Raw genomic sequence first — 24,976 nt, 5'->3', positions numbered from 1 at the left:
CGTTTTTTTATCTGACACTTGTCAGTTTTAACTAAGCTATTAATAAAAGAATAATTTTAGGCAAGCCACATTATGAAATGCTGCTAAATAGGTGAACATAACATTTTTAATCGAATCGAACATCCATTGTTTATGCAAAAATAACCGATGACCCAAATAATCCGAACGCCTTCCCAATCTTGTTTTTCCAACGTAACCAGATTAACGCGCTGATCGAGTTGATTACATTATACGTTCCCACGCCCGTGGGCCAAGTTAAACAAACAGACGTTATGCAGTGTCCGGGTCCGCGCGCATGATCCGCACGTGATATGGGAACGGTTCCATCTATTCAGCCAGTGCCAGTAGATATATGTAGGTAGATGTCTTTATTATGCCCCTCTTTTTAATCAAATGCCGGTATACGTATACGGTAGCATAATCTGAGGCCGCAACAGACAGTAATCTCTCATATACCTGTAAAATTAGGTTGTAATCGTGCTATGACCAAATAGCGTGCGAGCCAAGCGAGCGAAGCGAACGCCCCCCCCCCCCCTACATCAGTAGCCACGGAGTAGGATGGAGATGGCAAGTGGGCGTTCCCGTCTATCCGACAGTTAGTAGCGACCGACTCACTTTATGCACAGACTATGCTCAGTTGTTGTGTAAGCATGAGCTCGAATGACATTCACGTCGTACGTACGCTCGTCTAACAAAAATTGATAATTAAATTTAAAATGCCGTATTGTGCAGTATTAAGCTGCAGAAATCACAGCGGTTTAAAAAATCTTTCACGTGGAGGTATTTCCTATCACCGGTGGTTATTTATTTAAATATAATCCGATAAATACGAAAAATCTGTTTCTATTGCATTATTTACGAATGTTCGTTAAGTAAATCTATATTTTATCAGTTAGAACTTAGAGTTCACAATCCTTTGTCACTATTCTTTACGTTTATCTGGAATGTTCGCTATCCTAAATGTCAAATAACTTCGCTACTCAGATGCTGCGCAATGTCGATATTTATATCGATAAAGTTAAAGTTACGATATTTCAAGTTTGATGTTTGGTAGTTCGGTAATAAATTATTATTTTAGACACGTTTCTAATTATTATTTGGGATAATCAATGTCTTAGTAAATATGGCAGCTCTGGTCATCAAGCACTAAGTTAAGTCGGGGTCATTTCATGGCAACCTTTCAAACCTTCGTATTCCTTTACATACGTTTTTGTTTTTTACACCCATCATATTTTCATCGTTAATATAATTAGACTAGGTACTTAATGCACTTATGCGTACAATGCATGCAATGTGCCATGAATAAACGTTTTATATTTTCTATTTCTTTATTATTAATTATTGTAGGTTACCACAAGATGCCGATATTAAAAATAAATGGGTCAATGCTACTGGGCAAGAAAATTAGTTTCCGCAAAAATATAGCACCATTTGCTAGGGGCATTTCTTAGAGAAAGATTTCTGGGGATAAAATTGCCATACATCTCATCTAGCGTCCACACGCCTAAAACTTAGTTACTAATTTAGTAATTATTAGTGACATTCGGGCTCACTTAATTAATAAAAAGTGTTCCGTACCACGCAAACTAGCGTGAAATATTGGAATTTTGCCGCCCCCCTTCCTGATTTGATAGGTCACAATCTTACAATCAAATCAAGTGGGATCGATGAGCCAGTTTCATGTATGCTTTCACACCATACAATTAATTTGACAATTTAATCAGGTTGTCCCGTCTAGATTGGCCTTAAATGCTGCTACAAGTAAATATATTGTTAAAGACGAATACTTACCTATGTAAGTAATTGCAGATTTGTGATCACAAAATAACAGCAATACCGAGTTAATAAACCTTTAAAGAACTATGATTTTATCTGTTTGACTTAAAGATATATTTAATGTTCACATTAACAACCTAGTTGGTCAATTAATAAGAAACAAATTTCTAGTTAGATATTTGTTGTACTGTACTACATATTATTTTTCATACAATCACGATTATCACTACCTATATTATAATCATAAATAAAGTATCATCTAAATGTGTTAAAACATACGGTAATGAAATATCAATACCTAACTGAACACACAAATATCGATAAAACACTCCGATTACACTGTCCCCTCCCTATATCGTCGAATGGAAAGAAGTTCCAACGGTTAGCTACTCGCAGGCGTGTAGAGGTCTCGAAAACACCAGTGTAACGTGACCGTGAGATCCGTAACAAACCATGCGTAATTAGACCTTACTTATACTGGTTTTTTAGCCCTTTTCGCCTGTAATAAGTAAGTGATTTTAAAATTATATAAAATAACGCCATCTGGTGTTGAGTAGTTGTATTAGGTGAACGTTGAGCGAACTTTTGTGAGATGAATGAGATAATGAAAGAGTCGTATGTCATATAGCTTTGACATTATAATTTAAACCGTCACTCATGTAGCCTACAGTTGATATTCGTTCGAGAAATGTCCACCGGTAATAACTTTTTGGTATGGAAAGTTGCTACGAATCAGAGCAATTTTGTAAGTGTGTGACGTATTTTAACGTGGCTATGAATGTGTGAGTTTAGCGACACTGGTTTTCATACTAAATAGGAGTCATTTCACATCCACTAGTTTATTAATTCGTGTCAGTAGCAGTCAAAGTAGCAACAACGTAGTTGCCTGCACAGTTCTCCTTCCTCTTTGTCGTTTATGTATTTACTTATTAAATCTTTATTGCACAAAAGAAAACACAATCGTACAAAAGGCGGACTTACAGCTATAAAGGCATTTTCTACCAGTCAACCTTCGGGCAACGCAGATAAGTTGTAGGCTGTTACCTTGTTGCTAAGCATTTCAACCAATCACTGTTCAAGTACAGGCCGTCAACCGACTTTACTGTACTAAACCATCTTGTTCGTGCCCTAGTTTACTAGTATCGTAACTTAAAACTATTTTTCTAGCTTAATTAACACAATGTTTTGATTACATATTACATTACACACTTTCCCACGCCTTTCGTGAGCTAAGTTAAACAAACAATAGAACTATTTGCACTGCTAAGGAACTCGGGTAATCGTATAATCCTTACGTGATAATGGGGAGTTGGGAACGTTACTGTTGAAACTCGTATCAAGTTACTATAACCAGAATGTTGATCTTTTGCAAAAAGGATCCACCCTCGTAGTCTATTATTAGACTAAAATTATTTATTCTGCAAACGGTGAAATCGTATCTTTCCTTGACAACGCATATAATATTGGCAATGGGCAAATGGGCCTCTGTATAAACACGCTCGTACCATGTGTCGGGCAATACTAAAAAATAGGCCTTCCTTATTTTATTAAATTATATCTAACGCAGAAGTTATACGTCTAATTTGAAAACCAGACGACTTCTTTTGGCAATTTTGCCTATTTTTATTAGAGTTCATCAAATACAGTATTAATTAGAACTTATTTAAAACATTAGACATTCACCCTTACAAACTACAAAAGCCACAAATATGTTCTAACGTCAATTCTTATCGTATCAGTACATATATGTACTATATATGTATAATTAAATCCATTCAGTTACTCATAATATGTAGGGTAGACCGAGGCGAATCGGATCACAGGGTGAAACGGATCATGATGAAAAATCCGTTGATATTTGTAATATTGCATTGATACGCAATTACAGTGTAAAAGATTTCCTTTCTCAAGATATACAGCCAGATTTGTAGTAGTTTATAGTTTTAAGATTTTTGCATGCTAGTACAACCTGTATAGTACAAATAGCAGAATAAGCAACCAATTGTCACTTACCACCTAAGGCACTAAGTAGTAATTGTAGTATGTGTGTTTGTGTTTAATAGTCTCCATATTTAGCTCTTTGCACTACCTGTTGACTTTTGTATGAGTTCTACATTTCCTGCTACCCAAAGGTTGTCTGGAAGAGATCGCTTTTTAGCGATAAGACCGCCTGTTGTTACCTGGTTCTATTTTTTCTTTAAATATTTCTTTGTAGTTTTACATGTATGTAAAATGTATAATTTTGGTGCAATAAAGAATATTTACTTATTTACTTACACTATTGTACCTACTTATTCTTTGCAAATAAATACTTACTTACTTACTTACTTACGAGTGTACTATAATAGCGCTGTACAACTCTTCTGTTGGCTTGCGACGTCAGTCATACGCAATATTTCCAGTAACAATTTTTTTTTAGTCTGACCCGATTCGCCCTGTGATTCGATTCGCCTCGGTCTACTATAATAGGTACTTGTTGTATGAATAAACTGAACTAGAAGCATATTAAATATTTTTCCTTATTGCATTTGAGGAAAATGAAACGTTGTTAATGTTTTTTGATTGTACTGAATTAAATATGTATCAGTTGATAAAATGATACATAAATTTCGTTTTAAAAATCTTTGTGAAAATTAAGTACATAAAGAGAGCCATGAAAACTAATTCTATTTATTATACTGAATCCATACAAAAGACAGCTGATTCGAGGAAACTTCAGAAGTAATCAGAAACACAACTCGAGTAAAGACTCATTTCCCTTACCCAACAAATTGTTTGTTAAACTTCTCTCACAATAGTTCCCTATTTACTCAAACGCAGTCCCTTGACAACTTCTGTGAGCTCGTACATGGCTAATTTAGCTTTTATTACCGCGAGACGAGGTCCTGATTTCTTCGTTTGGTCCAAAGTTTTTCTCACTTTCGCATGTCCAACGTTCTTAAGATTAGGACAAATGTTTACGGATTGCGTGGCTTGGAGTACGATGGATAGTTTTTATTCATTAACTCTTTGGGTTTCTTTCGAAGGTTTGCTCTTGAATTTTAGAAATTCCAATGTTTGTACTAAACTTTTGTTGTGTCCCAAATACTTTTATACTGTCTTTTCCGGTGTTGTTTGTTTTTAGACATTTCTTGAATAGATTTTGTGCTGCTACCGCGATATTAGGTACCATAAAAGCTACCTCTTTGAATGGACCTCTTTAAATTTAAATTTATTTTACAATGTTTTTACTTTAGGGATTCTAGTAGATGTCACTTTTAAATAAAATAAAACCGGCCAAGTGCGAGTCGGACGGGCGCACGAAGGGTTCCGTACCATTACGGAAAAAACCGGCCAAGTGCGAGTCGAACTCGCACACCGAGGGTTCCGTACTTTTTAGTATTTGTTGTTATAGCGGCAACAGAAATACATCATCTGTGAAAATTTCAACTGTCTAGCTATCACCGTTCATGAGATACAGCCTGGTGACAGACGGACAGCGGAGTCTTAGTAATAGGGTTCCCGTTTTTACCCTTTGGGTACAGAACCCTAAAAACAGCAAAAAAATCACGTTTGTTGTATGGGAGCCGCATTTAAATATTTATATTATTCTGTTTTTAGTATTTGTTGTTATAGCGGCAACAGAAATACATCATCTGTGAAAATTTCAACTGTCTAGCTATCACGGTTCATGAGATACAGCCTGGTGACAGACAGACGGACAGACGGACAGCGGAGTCTTAGTAATAGGGTCCCGTTTTTACCCTTTGGGTACGGAACCATAAAAAGTCCTTATATTTACAAGTCATTATATTTTTCGTACTTTGTTAAACCGGTATGATGTATTATGCTGTACATATATTTTTCAGTCTGAAGATTGTATTAACTTTTCATTTAGTGTCTGGGATATATAACACACTTTAGCGTAGATAATCTTGGGTTGACATAGCTTACCTGAGAAATTGTGTTATCTGCCTCTCTCAAAGCTCTCTCTCGGCAGATAAAGAAATTACAGTTTTCCTTTTTTCACGGCAGGGCCTCTTATCAATATCCTCCTGGATCCTAGAAGATTTGTTTTATCTAGTTTGATTTTGGAACCTTGTCCTTTTTTTTTTTATTCCGTCTTTGGGACCCAAGAGTTTATAAATCCTGAAAATGATCCAACAGTATCCTGAAAATGATCTCGAACAGACTGGACTGTCCGTACATAAATCGGTGCTGCACAGTCTCAAGTGGAGGTGTTCAGCGGTGATTCATGAATGGGCAATATAATGTAATCTAATTTAATTTTCAATTTAATTTGAATTTTAATTTCATTTCATTATAAACTTACTAACCTTAGTTAAAAGTAAAACATAAAATATGTAACTAACAAAATGTGGATCTTCGTTATCTAAATAAAGAACTTTTAATATTATTATTATAAAAGGAACTCGTAAAAATTGTTGTATTGCAAACGTGTATTGACTCGTACGAATAGTTTTCATATCGCCATCCGTTCAGAACTTCAGAAGCGAGAAAACCCGATTGCGCACCAAACAAACATCTATAAATAAAAACCGGTTTGTTTAAAAATTCCACTTTCGTACAACGGGAACGGGCACGGAAAATTCTAGTGGTTGTACGAACCTTTGCATTGGATCAAATAGAGCATAGAGTAAAAGAGAGCTATTGGAGAACGAATGTTTGCTACAATGCCGGCAGTGAACTCGTCTGTACAATCCGTAGGTTATGGGCGATTGTAATCCCAGAATGTGTTTCCAATTTAACAACCTTTCCTACTATCGTAATCGTAAACTTCCTTAACATTGCCTATACCATGTCTAAGTTGTCTAACTCACCTCACTTATCTCCCATTAGGAATTAGATTTAAACAGCTGTTTAATATGGACTTATTGTTTCTTCAAGCCATACAATGCTTGGCATGGTAGGTTAAAAGCAAAGATAGATATAACTCCGTAATAGATGGATAGAGTCTAAGGAAAAAACGTGCCTCGAAAATCAAGAAAATTTGACTCTCGATCAGAGGGCGCTACTAGCTTTGGCCTACTGTCGTATAGATGGCGTTGACGGTTTCGTTTGTTATTTAACAATTTTTACGCATATCAGTGAAAGAACATGGGTCAAAATTATAAAAATAATTAACGCAAATAAAAAAATCATTTATCCATATTTAAATACATTTTATCGTATTTTTATAAATCTTCATTTTTAGTTTTAAAGTGTGTCGATAGATGGCAGTGAATTTACTGTGGTTACAAAATTTACTATGACAGTACCGCTCTAGTATAAGTTACTCTATGGTTAAAAGTTAATACAAACAGTTCTCTGCAGGTCACATGTTTTTACGTCATATTTACGTCACTGGCACGCTCAGATTACTTAAACGCTAGAGATCCAATTCAGTCTAAAGTATCCATATCTTCTATTGTCCTGCTTCCTGACGTCACTACGGATAGTTTGATAGCGTTATCCGCAAATATATGTTACCACAATACGTACCGTTAGCGGTGCTTTTAATCTCTAGTTATTTGTAGTTTTTTTATATTCAAAACTAGCGACCCGCCCTGGCTTCGCAAGCGTGCAATACTGATGTATACATGTAAACCTTCCTCTTGAATCACTATTAAAAAAACCGCATCAAAATCCGTTGCGTAGTTTTAAAGATCTACACATATATAGGGAAGACAGACAGCAGGAAGCGACTTTCTTTTATACTATGTAGTGATACACTACACTACTGATAATAAAAGTTTCGCCGCGGCCGAAGGTACGATTTCGGCCAAAAAAATGCCGAGCCTGAAAACAGACGAACCTAATAACTGCCGAAACATAGTTTTTAGGGTTCCGTACCCAAAGGGTAAAAACGGGACCCTATTACTAAGACTCCGCTGTCCGTCTGTCACCGTGGTGTATCTCACGAACCGTGATAGCTAGACAGTTGAAATTTTCACAGATGATGTATTTCTGTTGCCGCTATAACAACAAATACTAAAAAGTACGGAACCCTCGGTGCGCGAGTCCGACTCGCACTTGGCCGGTTTTTTTATGTTAAAACCTGCCGAAACCAAAACCCGAATCTTCCTTCGAATACCTACCAGTATAGGTACGAGCCGTACGAGTAGGTAGTAATACAAAGTGGCACAAAAATCAAATTCCTTGACTATGCTTATTTGCTTCTGCCGTCGTCGAGTGTACAGTTATTTCCATGTAAAAGGCCTGTATATTGCTCCATCCGTAATCTAATCAGTTACACGCCGTAGACTCGATACAGGAAGGCCTAAAAGCTCTTATATTATATTAACTTCTCTATTCTCTGAGACGTGGAACTTAATTTACTTAGAAAATAGCTACATTTCGATAAGGAAGTTGTTAAAACAACCATACAATAAAATAGACAAGATATGTGCCATAGACAAGGTTAGTTATAACTGTATAGAAAACATATTCTCCCATTTGTGACTATTCTAGTCCTCACTATCCTAGGTTGGTCTGTAAGAGGCTTTTGATCCTGGATGTAAATTAAACCGATTGGCATCAAAAAAATTACAAAATTGACCCCCATTAAAAAATCCAATCTGACTGGTTAGCGAGATCTATTTGTACATTCGGTTACGTTAACTCAACTTGTAGAAACATATCAAAATTTGACTACCGATGGCCGAGATTACCATGTTACAAACGTGATCGCCATGTAAAATAGGGTAAACTACCCAATGATTGACCATTTCAAGTGCAGACTGCAGGTTTTTGTTTTTACTAGGAAAGTCACCATGGCTGCCTTAACATTATGTTGGAGAGGCCATTGGGAAGCATAAACGTCCGAAAACATATGGAATGTAAACATTTGTTATGCCAATATCGCTCAATAGCAAGCACATGACCGAACCTATTTTAGTGTTCAAACCTTACTGCACATATAGCGAATACGGCAAACTACGTTTAAACACGAATAGGTACCAGTACCACAGCAATCGATACGGCCGCTAAACAACCTTCGAAGTCTGGTCTAGGTTCAACACAAGACGCAAAATTTTGATCCCAGACGTTTGTGGCTGATTTTACAGAAACTTTATTATTAGTGATACTTTTATAGTAAACAAATCACTTAAGTACGTTACGTATTACTCGTGCGTACATGAGTATCAGTATATCGTATGAGTTCATACATTTGCTACTTGCGTTTAGTGGCAAATGTATGAACTCGCAATAAACACTAATCAATGTGTAAACAGGTACCAATGTGGAGTCCGGCCACACTTACCCCGCAGCCACACACTAAGTACGATTCCCACCGAACGGGCGCAGTCGGAGCGCATTTCACATTTGTGTGGCCGCAATCCGGTCGGCTTCACGCGGACGCGGACGGCTCCGCGCGGACTCCATCGCTTCTGCCATACATAATATAGATAGGCACATTCAAAATGCGCTCCGTCGCGGCCCGATTCCAGCCGTTCGGTGGGAATCGTACATTAGGTATCCGTATTACCTTATGTTCTTTCATAATACTTATATGGGCATAATACTTACCTACATCAAATTAAAATATTCAATATTTATATTCCGTAAAACCATCAAATTTCGTACACCTGCCAAATGTTTCCCCTACCTTCGGAAGTTGGATAAAATCAAATATAAAACATTACACTTAAACGGTATATGACCTAAAAGAAAGCAATAAATGTCAGACGTAATATTGGAATAGATTATGACGCGGCAGCTTGGGGTAAATATTAAGGGCCGCTAAGGATGTCGCGTAACAGGTGATTTTACCTTACGTAAGTTGGTAAAACATAATTAATTTTTATTTTAAACTAACTTTTACCAAGCAGATACCTAATGTCTGTAAAGTCTTAATCTGTCATTCTGAGTTATGTATTTGTATGAAAACGAAAAAATAAAAATTAAGGCTGTTCCATCGGTTTGCCGCTGTCTTTGTCACATTTCGCAAGAAAGAACGGGAAAGAACATACGCGCCAAGTGTCAATTTTGATCGAATTTTGTCGGTTTTTATTTATTTTAAAAACGTTACCTTACAATATCGAAATTCTAAAGCTATGAAATTACTATTTATGTTAAGATTGTTTTTTCTTCTTTTTTTGTTTATAGTATCACATAATAAATAACCGAGTAAAGTAGGATTAAAAGTCCGAGTTAGAGGTGACTTTGTGAATTAATTGTATCGAGCGAAGTGTCATAATTCGTGTATCGGAAGCTATGTTGTTAAAGATAATATAGTCAAGAACTACATATATTTTTTCCACGTCTACGAATATCAACACCTCTTAGAAAAACATGATCATATAAGGAGATTTTTCGCCTTCTGGCTCAGGGAACCGCCTTAATGCAAAGCTTTATGAATATGGGTTGGTAAGGAGGGGTTGGGGGGGGGGTATATACGGAGCCCCAAAGTCTATTCTTTGAATGCTAGACCGAATCTCAGTTCTTTAACAAAATTCGTCAAAAGTATTAGGTTATTGGAATCTGTTAGGTATTATAAAATTTCAATTCAAGTCATAAACTGAAATAGATACGGTGGCCGGGTGGTCTAGGTCAGCGTAAGCTGAAGACGCGGGTTCGATTCTCGCGGTCGGCTACCGGTGGCCTTGGTCACTTTTTTATTTAGCGTATGTTATCTATTTCCGTTTATTGTTTATATATAGTAGTGTGACTACTTAAAAAACACACAGCAAAAAATATTTCATAAAATAATTTATTTTTTTGTTCCCTAGTTGGGTTGAATTCAGTCGTTATAACATTGGAGTTGTTGTGACGACCCTATAAACTCAGCGCTGTTATTATTACATTTGAAGCCCTGCTCTGGAATATTATTAGAATCACTCGCAGAGCACGGGGACCCGAACCGGTACAAGTGCGCTCTTCGATTACCAAACCCCGTACCAATGTTGCACCTATCTTCCGTGAATTCTAACTTCAAAGTTCGTGCCCAACTTCGCTTCAAATATTAAAATAATAATTCTACCAAGAAATATGTCCATTGATATCACAATAAATAGAGCTGCGTGAAAAAAAAAAAAACCCTCTGGATGCCAACTTTCATTACGGCGTTCTAAAGGTTTGCCTTAAAAGTCAGAGTAAGACTCGTGTGTGAGAGAAATTATTCTAGGTCAAAAGTCACAGAAATCGGTTTTTCGCGAGTATCAAGGTTTCTATAGCTCCAATGATATTTCATCTAGGTTCTTAGAGCATAAAATTTGTGACTAATTATGTTCCGGACAAGCGATACAAAGATCGAGATCCATAAAACTGGATGATGACTGGGCCGTTTACTCGTAGCACAAGATTGATTGTTAAACTACACGCTGGTTCGTCTGGTGATTCGTTTTGCCGGCAAGCAATGAGCACACAGCCTGAAATGCAATCACTGTTGAAAGCGTAGCTACCATGTATGTTGTGGAGTTACTATTGTTTCAACTTAATTTTACTTACTGCAATTTGGGATTTTAATTAGACTGGTGCATGAAAGAGTGTTGGTTTTTCATAAACTTTTTATGAAATAAGGTAAGCTGGGTAGGGTTGAAACTATTATAGAGTGAGGGAAAAAGGACCGGAATACTTTAAATACTTATACGATTATATTAGTAGTTTATGTAACTGATACATAATAATGAGAGGCCTTAAAACACAAGTGTGGTTTTATGAAACGAGCGTTAGCGTGTTTCATAATAGAATCACACTAGTGTTTTAAGGCCTAATTATGTACAGTTGCATACACTATTCTATCTATATACATATCATAAGTACTCTAAGATGGGTTCAGAAGCCGTAGGGAAAGGACTTGCATTGCTACTAGTGCTACCTGTAAAATATCTATAGACTGTAGATAGTAAAATAATGCAATAAAAATAAATTTGAACAAATACAGAAACAAAGTACTCATATTTTCAACTAAAATGTAAATTACAAACAACTTTTCACAATTCTACTTTCGTAACAGCAAAAAACCAACAAACAAATGACAACAGTAATGGCGGCAATTCGATCCTCCGTCAAGACGAATGTTTAAAAAAAATTATAATAGACAAACGAATGAAGTCCTTATTCATGTCACTCGAGATCAAATGTGCGGTTTTTATTTAAAAAAAAAAAACATACTGATTTGACGTTTCGTATCGGTAACTGTTTTAGTATCTGTGGATACTAGAATAGAGATCCACTTAAGTTGCGACAGCTGTTCCAAATTTAAACTCATAATTTTACCTACTACCACACATAAGAAAGTTCTTAAAATTGGTTGTAACAATGCTGGTCATGTGAACTTGACCGTACAAGACATAGTCATACTATGCTAGTGACGACCGGTATGGCCTAATGGGTAGTGACCCTGCCTGTGAAGCCGATGGTCCTGGGTTCGAATTCCGGTAAGTGCATTTATTTGTGTGATGAGCACAGATATTTGTTCCTGAGTCATGGGTGTTTTCTATGTATTTATATATATTATATATATCGTTGTCTGAGTACCCATAACACAAGCCTCCTTGGGCTTACCGTGGGACTTAGTCAATCTGTGTAAGAATTTCCTATAAAATTTATTTATTTATTATTATTTATTTATTAGTGGAGCAAAAAATAAATGTTTATACACGATACCTTATAGCCGATGGCAACACAGACACAGGCGTGGCGAAAATCAAGAATATTCTACTCGAGGGACGCCTGCGGGCTTATATCATGGGTCGTTTCTTTTCGGGAGTTCGCCACGTACTGTCCGCGCGCCAATTCCGTGCATTCGGAGGTCGAGGAAGTGGAAGGTGTGCGCCGCGCCCGTACGTACAAAATGACACTACTCTGTCATGACGCCCAACATTCCTAACATTCCTCAGACGTGCACGGAATTCGCGCGCGGACAGTATTTATACTTGGAACGTCCAGACGGGGGATATGGGTGAACGTGTATAACGTGTCCTTTACTAACAACCTTGTCCTATAAAGAAGTATGCTTAGTGCTTAATATTATTTAAGAGTAAATACACATTTATACACACGATACCGATGGCTGCTACACCACCTACTACATATTGACACAGGACTGCCGAAAATAAAGAATCCTTTTTACTCGAGGGACGCCTGCGGGCACCCCGTGGGTCGTTTCTTTTCGGGAGTTGTCCACATATTTATACTTAGAAAATCTGCAGAAGGGTACGTGTAGGACATGTCCTTTAGCGAGACAATCTTGTCTCATAGCGATTTATACTTGATGCTTATTATTATTTATGGTTATACATAGCTTAGAATAATTTTACGTGGTAGATGTATCTTATGTGTCAAAATTATAAAGAAAATATGTCGTTTTTCAAAAATTACATGAAATAAAATTTACAATGGTGCTTTGCTTATGAATATTAAAAACATTTATTTCAGTATGATAAAAATCTTAAACTAGAAAACACATCAAGTTATTGGTAGATTAAATAAAATGCTAATCATATTATTTTAAAGATGTCAATTAACCATAGTAGTCACTTCGACAAAGTACAATTTAGATATGAACTAAGAGCCAAAATAGGTAATAATAATAATATAAATAATTGTTCCATCACGGTTAACGCTTCAAATTCGAGCACTTGTCACCGGGAATCGAACTTATGAACCCTACTTCCGTGAGCGATAAGCCGGTCGGTCAGAAAATAAATATCCTCTTATATTTCCGCATCGCAGCTAGTGATTTTGACACTATTAGGTACCTTCTCACTGTACTAATATATAATAGTTAATATTTTATTAATTTTATATACTTAAAGCAGAAACGTCTTATAGCAATACTCGTCGCGCTCGGACTCGTGAGTTGAAATCTCACCCGAGGCAGTGAGTTTATAATTTTTCCTATATTTCAGACATTATGTAATTTTTGCAATGCATAACAACATAACAATCGCAAAAAGTTATAAATTTATAATTATAAGTTTATTAAGTTCAAATTTTTTGAGTTGTGGTAATAGCTTTTTATAGTAGGTAGAGATACCTCATTGAGTTAGAGCTCGTTACGATCGTGTTTATAAACAGCAGATCGAAAATTTAATTTAATTACTAATAAGTAAACTGATTAGTATGTTACTGTATATATTAGGTTAAAATAGAATAGAATAATACTATTGTGTGCCCTTACAAGGTGTCATGAACTTTATTTAACGTAACACCTACTATGTATAACATGACAAAACAATATTGAATCAATGAAATGAAATAATGACTGTCTAAAAACAACTGCGAGAAATTCTTTTATCTAAAGTGAGATCTTTCAATATCTTGGCATACACTCTCCCGAATTATACCAACACAAGTTTTTACTATCATAGTTAATAACCGTATATAGCCCAAGTTATAACAATGTGTGTTTTTATAGCCACAGGACAATATTACAAGTTTTTACGACAATATCGCCATAACACGACACAAAAGACTTGTAATAACCTCCTAAGGCCCAAGTTCCTACCTATAGTACTTGTTCAGTTCGATGAAATTTAAATCATATTTAATTGGAACAGTCGCTTTTGCTTTGTTTCGTTCAATTTTCAAACGCAAAATGCAACTCTTTTTCCTACACTTTAGGTTCAAATTTCAATGGCAAATTTTGGACATTTCTTTTGTATGGCCGGGCCTTAGGAGGATAAGACCGGATGGTTTCGCTGTCTGGCTGGGGAGTTATTTTAGTAGATTATACCATATACGCAGGGACTTATGACATTTCGAAGACAGAAACGATCACTTTGGAGGTAATTTTCAAGCTTATTTATACGCGATTAATTCCCGATTTAGTGAATAGTAATAAGTCCTGATCTATCTTATTTAACATTAACCCGCCTTGCTCTCTAAATCCTGAAATTGTTGAGTCCTTCAATTTGTATCAACTAGCTGAACTAGCAGGCTAATTTGAACGTACGCTGATATCAGAATGACATCTAACAGATGTCATTCAGATATCGTGCATTTCGCTCGTTCTTGTCCGTACATGTACAGGCGCGGGCGAGACGCACTATAACTAAATAACATGATTCGAATATCATTCTGATGCTAGTGTACGTTCGAATTGGCCTGTAGTTTCAGTAGCAAAGCGGCTTACGCTTCAGATTTTATCTTCGGACTCAACGGGGCATGAAAGGTTCTGTCTTCGGCCTTTTTTAGCGGGAAAAAGCTGATTGAGCGGTAATCAAAGAGATTGATTTGGGTGAAACTTTACAAGGTGTGTTTACGACGTCTGCACTTTTTATATTTAGAATATATGTTATTCCAAAAAGGTGCCAGATGCTCTGAATCTAATGAATATATTTCTATGGACAAACATTGTTTTCTACTCTTGACAAAAATCCAAAGGAAGTCTAATTTCCAATTCTTTTAAAATGTTACACATAATAGGGGCCTCGAGATGGTCTCACTTTTAGATTGTAGCTTATAATCTGTCCTTAACCTTAATTTAATTTACCCTTTAAAGCGCACAAAATAACCAAGGCATCGAGTTCAATCCTCCTTGATGCTGAACTGTCCTAAATGATCAAGTTAGAAAAAAAAACAAAAACAGGGCTTAAATATCCAAACCGGAGAATAATGTGTGTTTTTTACTCTTGTCATTAATGTGACAGAGTTAAGGTCTTCGCACACTATATCAACTTAAAGCCTTATGTCGTATTCCCTACAATACAATTTTCAGAATTTATGTAACTGTAGTGTACGACGGGTGGTTTACGCGTCGTCCACTATTCTAAACCAAAAGGGAGCTGAGTTGGTGTTAGAACGGTGTAGAGTTGATATAATGTGCGGACTGTGCGGTCCTTCACATTTCCAAGACATTAGATCAGGAATCTAGCCCCGTAGTCAGTATGCAAAGTGACGTGGAGCTCATTTACATTTCACAAGGGACGCCGAGGCAGGCATGACGGTTGAAAGGTTAAAATGTGTGCTGAACAGTCCCATGCGGACTGCCAGGGAAATTCAGTAGGCTAAATTGTCAGCGTCCCACTTCTGATATCAACTGTAGCGACGATAGTAGACGTTTCGGGATGAGGAAATGTCTCTTTTGAAACGGACAGATCATGTCCATAACAAATTTAGATTAAAATAACCTGCTATTACAATCAAAATACACCTCCCCTCCTGATATACACATTTAGTTACGGACAGTTCCAATTAAAGTTAGACCGAATGTCCTTACCTGGTCTTAGGACGTTAAGTGTCCCCGGCAAGCTCGGCCGAATTGCACCTTCCCATACACACGTAGTTCCGCTCTAATTTTAAAACTGCGTATTGGATTGTAATGAAACTTTGCACATACAATGACATGAGGTATATTATATCTAGGTTGGAATTAGTTTAAACATATAGCTCCAGTTTATAAAACAAACGAAATAGAGCAATAACAAGTTTTGTATGAAAAACTTAAATTCCCTGTATTTTTTTAACTTCGTTTTAAAATGAGAGCGGAACTACGTTTGTATGGAGAACCGAGCTTGCTGGAGACCCTTACTGTAAGCGTGCACTTAATGCACTTGCCACCGAAGGATGACCATTCCGACCAATGAGTTTTAAGGGCTTCCCTAAGGGCCACGCGAACTTAGCCGCCGCCATACACTTAATCGAAGTTACGCACTCATTTTGAAACGCTTAAATTACATGAAATGAAACTTCATATCATCAAGATATCATCTTTGTCTGGTACTAGTTTTCGTTGCTAAAAATTGTCAAAGCAAATAGAACAAGTCGAAGTTTTTGTATTTAAAACTTTGTATGTATTCCTTCCATTAAAAGAACGAAAGAAAATAAAAAACAATTCAATAGTCAACAGTTCATATATGAATAGTACGTCAGGAAGTAAGGCTTCATTTATCTTTATATTTTGTAAAAAAAAAAGACATCTTTCGTTGGTGTACATAACGTACGTAAATTTAGGCACGTTTAAATTGCTAATGGTCTCAACTGCGGTTCATGTTACAAATATAGTTCAGTGTTCCAATTTAAGTTAGATCGGTTCCATTCCAATCCACTTACCTAAAGGTAGGGTAGGTATTATAGTCCCAGTAATGGCGTCCCATTGCACGTGTCGGAGACGTCTTGCACCTCGTGACCCGCTGTCTATTACGCCCCGGACAGCGGTGCAGGGTTGAAACGGTATTCCGGTTGCCACATAACTTTTTATATTTAGATTTTCTATTATATTTCGGAGGTAAATAAATAAATATTATGGAACAATCTTACACAAATCTACCTAGCCTCACAGTAAGCTCAATAAAGTTCGTCCCAGGCGGAGTAATAATATATCGGCAGATACCGTAAGACACCGACAGATATCTTAGAGTATAGCTAAGCACCACACACGCCAACGATACCAAAATATATATCGCCTTCTGTCTAGCACCTACATTGTGAGAGAAATGAAATATGTACCAAAATATATCGTAATATACCAAGCAGATGCCTAAGAACAAGAAAGAAGAAGAAGAAGTCATGTGACGATAAAGGTATTACGAATGAGTGTGGAGGGAGGTACGAGGAGAGGAAAACCGAGGAAAAGGTGGACGGACTGTGTGAGAGATGATATGAAACGAACGCAAGTGAATGATGAGATGACGGGCGACAGCGAGGTATGGAAGAATACATGCTTCGCCGACTCCAAGTGAATGATGATGACCGAGCAGATGCCTTGCAATAAAATATCGTAAGATACCAAAATATATATATTACAGCTTCGTGTGTGGACTCCTGTTAAATAGTACGTAAAAGATATCGTAAGGTGCCGTATCTTACGATATCTGCCGATATATTATCGCTCCTTCTGTGACGGGCGGGTACTAGACCATGATAATATATAGTATGTATAAAATAGATAGATATAGATAAATGCTTAAATACATATAAAACACCCACAACTCTGGAACAAATATTTGCGATGAATACACAAGTAAATGGCCTTACCAGGATTTGAACCCGGGACCTCCTGCTCCGTAGGCAGCGTCACTGCCAACTAGGCAAGGAGGCCGTTATACAGGGTGTTTATTTCGCAAAGCAGGATTCGCTCTTCATCAGATAGCTGCAAATGTGGTTGAGTCACAATGAAGATCAATTATGAAATCCGCAACAGGCTTTATCAATATTAATCACTAATTAATAACCAAGCCAGCTCAAAAGTCTCCATGACACTAATAGCGATGCCACGGGATAATCTGTTAAACCAGGCACTATCCGGAGCGGGGATCGCAACCCCCGTTTACTATAACATCAATTTTTATCGCTCTAATTGGAGCCTGATATCACTGACTACGTTATAGGCTCGAGTATATAATTAAGGCGGTTCCTTGAGCCAGAAGGCGAAAAATCTCCTTATATGATCATGTTTTTCTAAGAGGTGTTGATATTCTTAGACGTGGAAAAAATATATGTAGTTCTTGACTAAATTATCTTTAATAACATAGCTTCTGATACACGAATTATGACACTTCGCTCGATACAATTAATTCCCAAAGTAACCTCTAACTCGGACTTTTAATCAAACTTTACTCGGTTATTTATTATGTGATACTATAAACAAAAAAAGAAGAAAAGACAATCTTAACTTAAATAGTAATTTCGTAGCTTTCGAATTTCGATATTGTAAGGTAACGTTTTTAAAGTAAATAAAAATCGACAAAATTCGATGAAAATTCACACTTGGCGCGCATGATCTTTCCCGTTCTTTCTTGCGAAATGTGACAGAGACAGCGGCAAACCGATGAAACGGCCTTAAGGTTAAACTTGCAAGTTGATATGAAATACGCTTAGTATGGGACACCTCGTTCGGAGCACGGCCCCAAGTGCACGTCTCTCGAAGTCTCGATGGCGAAGTTGCCTAATGACTTAGGCGCCGTGATCTAGCTAGATAAAGTGCTCCGCCTAAGTGCCACGGCTCGATATCACTGCAAACGTGCTGCCTATAAACTGTTATACCTAGGTATACCTATAGGCGATATATCGCGTCCGCGTTGAACTTTATTACGTGAAGCAGTTATTGGAATATCGGTTGTTAAGCTTGGTTGTTGCTTTATTGAGCAGTCTTACTATATTTATACCGTTTTAACTGTAGGTTACCTAGGTGCAATTTTCTATGCATATGAAAATACAGCTAGGTAAACTGTAAACAATGTAATAATAAATTCACGAATCTGAAGAAATGTATCACGCCTGTAAGGGTATAAGTAAAAAAATAGCTTTAGATTCCCTTAACTTTGCGATGTCTACAGGAAGGACATGAACGAGTTAAACATACCTACTATAAAAGTGTATATACCTACACCAGCTAGAATTATCAGAGCTTCGCAGAACGTATACGGAACTGTCAATAAGTATTTTATTTTATAGGGATTCTGTGCCAGTTTTTGTCAATCAGGCTTATAAAAGAACGTTAACCTTTGCAGTTTTTGCACAACTGTCACTTCTGTAAACTCTTTTTATTAGTTTCGTACCAAACTTGCTTCATGAAACACTAATGATGTCATCTTTAATATTGATATCACTTACGCGTCTATATGTATACACAAGTGTATTATTATTTTCTGAAAAATTTCATATGCCACCTGTTGACAGTTTACCCATAAACAATGTAATGTACGGCATAAAAGAGAAAATGAAAAAGTGCCATGTCCATTCATAAAACAAGACAAGAATTCTATTCTTACTCCTAAGGTGCACAATTTTCCGCGAGGAGAAAATATTCTTTTAGTCGTATTTGTATATCGACTAATATCGGGACTTAATTCGAATTTATGATTTTTCACGCGATAAGTATACTAACTGGTTTAGGCTGATTTGATTATTTTGAAGCTCTTTATCCACGTTTCCACGAAAGACCAAAGTATCCAAAAGGTTGACAACCAGCAGAGTGGAACGTTATAAAATGTTTTTATGACTTTTGTTAGTCTAGTTGTTGTTTATGTCCTGAATAATTTCTAATCTATTCTATTACAAAAGTTGGCGGGGCGACTTGGACGCATTCTATCCCAAATGGTGGGAAAATGCCGATGACAGAGTCGAATGGAAAAAAACGAGGGGAGGCCTTTGCCCAGCAGTGGGACACCAAAGTAGGCTAGTAAAATTTTTTTTACAAAAGTTAATAGATTTAGTAACCTGCCTGCCCTGAAGCGGCAAAATGAATTTCAGCTGAATAGTTTCTCCTTTGCTTCATTTCAGTGTGCAATAGTTATTTGTGCAACAAGAGAGGAAAGTTGGTTTTTCTTGCGAGTGTTTATTTTGAGTCCCGAGAAAGCGAGAGATTCTATAATTGAATCACGAGCGAAGCGAGTGATTCTAAGGTAGAATCTTGAGCGTAGCGAGGGACTCTAAAACACGAAATGTAAAATAACTTTGCTCTCGTGTTGCACACATAATTTTTCACCTCAGTAGTGAGAACATATTAAAGGTTAAAATGTATTTCGAATTACACAGAATAAACAGAAAAAAAAAGTATTATAATATGTACGATACGATAAGATACGATACGATACGAGACCGGTCCGGTCCGGTCCGGTCCGGTCCGGTCTCGTATCGTATCGTATCTTATCTTATCGTATCGTACATATACCGGACCGGACCGGACCGGACCGGACCGTACCGTACCGGACCGTACCGTACCGTACCATACCATAAAAAAATGTAATAAAAGTATGAAGTTCATGGCCTTCACTAAATTAAAAAGCTACATTGTTTCACTCCCTGGAGTGAGGAAAGTCGCACTTTCCTCACTCCAGGGAGTGACGAAAGTAGGCTTGTTCGAGCTGCTGAGGTGAAAAAAAAAATACTCTCATTTTCTTCAACCAGGTGTGTTTTTTAACCGTAGAATAGAAATGTTATTTCAGGTTCGTTCTCAGAAGTATACGCGGTGCCGTACCGGTTGTACGATGGAATAGTATTAGACTGTTTAGTTTGAAAATACGCTGTAGTGACGTAAAGTAAACTACATGCAACCAGCCCTGTAATTCTCGTGTTGGTAGGATCTCGAGTGTTTTAAGTCTACATTTGAAGAATTCCGTCACCAATTTTGTAGGTTTTATCTAAATACTAGTACCAGTAATGAAAATAAACGTTAGTGTGTGGTGTACCTAATCCATGAATTTTATATGAAGACAATTCATTTAGTTTTTTTAAATGGGAGGTCGCTGAATAGGACTCGTCTCTACAAAAAACTCGCGTCTCTTATAAGTTGAAAATAACTCGTTTCGATGACATTAGCTTATGTAGCATGGAAAAACGTGTAAATCAAATGTTAACATAAAATTGCTGTTTAAGCGTTCATACTTACCTCATAGCTCGGGCATGTTTGCAGAGGCGCGAATGGATGACTTTTACGCCATTAGGCGTAAAAAAATAGCGTCTTTGCTGAAGCGCGTGCGCAGCAGTAGCAACGGCCTCTTGAGGACTTTGTCTGAACGCTTAAATTGCCAGCTCACAAATTATTGGGTAGAGGTGGTGTTAGGCAGGGCCAAATAACAAATCTTGTCTCTTGATCCTCTCTGCTCCCAGTCGTTATAATATTAACTTAGTTTGAAATTTTAAGTGTTTTTATATAAGGGTAGGAAACAGTGGCTCGGAAAAAAGTAGCCGGGTACAGTGGCTCACTTAACGTAATTCCTACTTGATAGAGGCGGTATTGGAGCGACTGAGCCACAGTTCGAGCTGAGCCACTGTTTCCTACCGTACCCTACTAATATAGTGTGTATGTGTTTTTTTAGTGTACTAACAAAAATATGTAATTTTATTTTTTTATAGCTGATACTTGACACATTTGTATACTACCGTTAATTAATTTAATAGACATTAACACGACCATAAAACTAGAACCTACATTATACCTACCCCTACTAAATCACAAAATTACCACGACGAATCACATGGAATGAGAATATTACATATTTAAACACAATTGCCTTCTTCCTACCCTAATTAAGTACCTCGTTTATTTCCTGTTAACGAAGGTCAAGGGTCCAAAAAAGGCCTTTGTCACTTGAGAAGCCTTAGTTAATACCCCGTGTAACCTTTTGCTATTGAAGAATGAAGAAGTGCCAAGTGAGGTATGGAGTTAACACACATATCGATGTGGAGACGCGTTCAGAAATCGTTTTATTTTCACAAAAAAGTAATATAAATGAAATGAATAAATTGTTTATTGTTTATTATTTTATACATGTACAGTACATGCATCAGAATACACGGTGTTAAACATAATCTTAGGAATAGTACATGCTATACCCTGCGAGGGCATTACAATGACTTATTTCTATACTTATGTTATATTACGTCGCTTTATTCTTCAGATATAAACACAACATGTAGTACTTTTCAATGTACTGGCAACTTCGCACTTGTCAAATTTAGAAAAAAAAAAATTTTTGATTTCCGTCTCCTGTCTGTGGGCACCCCACGCCGCCCAAGGGCGTGCCCTCATTCTTTTCTTGTGCGCGGCAACGACGCACGCTCCCTTTCAACAAGTTTCAACATGTGCTTCACCATGTCGAAAAGAAGTGCAGAAGAAAGAATTGATTATTACAATGCAAAAATCAGGAAAATACAACAACAACGTTTTCATCGTGTGATTGTGTATTCATCCTCGTCTGACTCCGAGGACAACTTAGGTAAGTCTACAAAACGTGTGAAATAAAAAGTGATGTGTTTGGTCTCCTATAATGTTCCTCTTATTCGATTCGATTGTAATCGAATCTTGCGGCATCTGTAAGCTTTCCGGGAGGTTAACTGCGGGTTATCACGATGGATAAGCATGATGCTATGAAAAATAACCTGGAGGCTCGACTGCGGGTCAGCACGAGGGTTTTAAACTTTTAACATAGGCCGGCTTTTGCCGTGACTATGAACAAAGTGTCTTAATTCTCTAGTTAACCTCGTTTATCGTTTGGTTTTAGAACAAAACGTGGAGGAACACAATGACGCACCCGCGTTAGGGGAGGCACCCGTCCCGTTCCCGGCTGAAGAAGCCGACGGCGACATAGGAAACGCTGTTGTGCCTGTACCTGAACTCGATCCAGAGCTGCTACAAGCCTTGGGTGACCCGTCAGATGACTCTCCTGTTTACGGCCCAGATATACACGAAAAACTCGCTCAACGATGGCTTCCTATTCTTAGAAAAGGCATGCCTAAAGAAGCAAAAGAGCAACTTTTAAAGGAATACACAGTCCCAGGTAACTGTAAGCTACTGAAAGCACCTACTTTGAATGCGGAAATTTCCGCCGCTATCGCTGAGACAGTAAGGTCTCGCGACAAGAAAATTCAAGTCAAACAAGATCAACTGGGCTTAGGAATTACTGCCATCAATCGAGCCATGGATGTTTTACTAACAAGTGAAGATAAAGTACAAACTATAAAAATATTATCTGATAGCTGCCGAATACTTACAGACCTACATTTTGTCGAAACGCAAGTGAGGTCAAAGCTTATTACTCCGGGACTGGACAAAGCGTTTCTCTCCGTCATACAAGACCAAGACCGAGACGAAACACTTTTTGGCATAAAAATATCAGAAAAAATCAAAGCAGCAAAGATTATTGAGAAACAGGGGCTACAAATTAAAAAGACTTTCGTCCCTAAGGTGCCCGCATCTAATGCATCATCTTCTACACCCCGGCCGCGTCAGCAGGGAAACTGGTCAGGCCCTCCTCGCTTCCCATCGTCGAGCAGGGGGGGGCACACCTGGAGCTACCGAGGGCCGACACCGCTTCCGCATTCGTATCGCCGGACGCCGCGAGCTGCTCAGCCGGCGACAAGGCGCTCTCTGACGCCGGCGACAAACAACAAACATGCAAAGACGCGGCAGTAACTCAGGTACATGCCGGCAGACTGCAACATTACTATAATTGCTGGTTAGACATTACTAGTAATCCCATAATATTAGATTGGATCCGTAATGGTTATCGAATATCTTTTGCTAGAAGAGTTGTCCAAACTAACCCTCCGCGCAACTGTTTCTCAGTTAAAGAACAACGGGATATGATGAAAGCTATTGATAACTTAATAGAATTAGGAGCCATTTCAAAATGCACTCCCCGACCTGATCAATTTATATCCAATATTTTTTTGACAGAAAAATCTAATGGTGGCCATAGATTTATACTTAATCTTAAACGACTAAATAAATTCGTCACAAATGATCATTTTAAAATGGAGGATTTTCGAACCGCATCAAAATTGATTCCCAATAATGGATATATGGCCACCATAGATTTGAAGGAGTCGTATTTGCATGTACCTGTAGCTAAATCTCATCGCAAGTATCTCAGATTTAATTTTGATAACACAACCTATGAGTTTACAGCAGTCCCTTATGGCTTGTCTTCGGCCCCTAGAACATTTACGAAAATTATGAAAGAAGTGGTAACTCATTTAAGAAGCTTGGGCCATACATCTGTTATATACTTAGATGATATATTATGTATTGGAGATACTTATGACGAATGTTTAGCCAACATTAACGCAACACTTAGCTTACTAGAATGTTTGGGTTTCGTAGTCAACTATGATAAGAGTTGCCTATTACCTGCGCAGAGCTGTAAATTTCTAGGCTTTATGTACAACTCAACTGATATGTCAATTTCTCTTCCCACAGACAAGCGTAACAATATTTTACAATTAGTTAAAAAGTTCTCTCATTTGCAATATTGTACTATAAGAGATTTGGCTCACTTAACAGGTATTCTTACGTCGGCCTGTCCAGCCGTTAGATACGGTTGGTTATACACCAAGGCCTTAGAACGAGAGAAATATATTGCTCTTGTGGAAAATAAAAAATATGACGCAAAAATAAAGTTGTCCACTGACATTCTACCTGACTTGCAATGGTGGGTTAATAACATTTCATCGACATTTAACCCTCTCACAATACCTAGATTCCACTTAGAAATTTTTACAGACGCGTCTCGAACTGGCTGGGGCGCTTACTGTAATAATATGCGTATAAACGGTGGATGGAAAGACAGCGAGCGTGGTTCCCATATAAATTATCTGGAACTACTTGCCGTCTTTCTCGGGCTTAAAAGTTTCGCGCGTGATAAACGGAATTGTAATATATTGTTACGAGTCGATAATACCACAGCAATAAGTTATGTGAATCGAATGGGCGGTATTCAGTTCCAACACTTGAATGACCTAACAAAAAACATTTGGCAATGGTGCGAGGAGCGAGGTATATGGCTTTTTGCTTCGTATATTAATACAAAGGATAACGTAGAAGCTGATC

General features: G+C 37.5%; 2 protein-coding genes across 4 annotated transcripts in view; both read left to right on the top strand.

Annotated features, from left to right (window-relative positions):
• The window catches only part of LOC134755662 (beta-arrestin-1), a 298,399-nt gene that overhangs the window by 238,424 nt on the left and 34,999 nt on the right, over positions 1-24,976 (top strand). The gene's annotated exons all lie outside the window — the stretch shown is intronic.
• Positions 22,229-23,560, top strand: LOC134756191 (uncharacterized). The gene is made up of 2 exons (XM_063693018.1): positions 22,229-22,364; positions 22,650-23,560. Exons 1-2 carry the CDS (start codon positions 22,229-22,231, stop codon positions 23,558-23,560), a joined length of 1,047 nt encoding a protein of 348 aa, XP_063549088.1.

This window comes from Cydia strobilella, chromosome 3 (genome assembly GCF_947568885.1).
Source record: "Cydia strobilella chromosome 3, ilCydStro3.1, whole genome shotgun sequence".
NCBI classification, from domain to species: domain Eukaryota; kingdom Metazoa; phylum Arthropoda; class Insecta; order Lepidoptera; family Tortricidae; genus Cydia; species Cydia strobilella.
The sequence above is the reverse complement of the archived record's forward strand: the minus strand, read 5'-3'. Positions and strand labels throughout refer to the sequence as shown.

Excerpts from the sequence above, each read along its gene's own strand:
- LOC134756191 (XM_063693018.1), top strand. The coding sequence starts at position 22,229 with ATGTGCTTCACCATGTCGAAAAGAAGTGCAGAAGAAAGAATTGATTAT. Across the intron at positions 22,365-22,649 it reads TGACTCCGAGGACAACTTAG|AACAAAACGTGGAGGAACAC; the intron begins GTAAGTCTACAA and ends GTTTGGTTTTAG.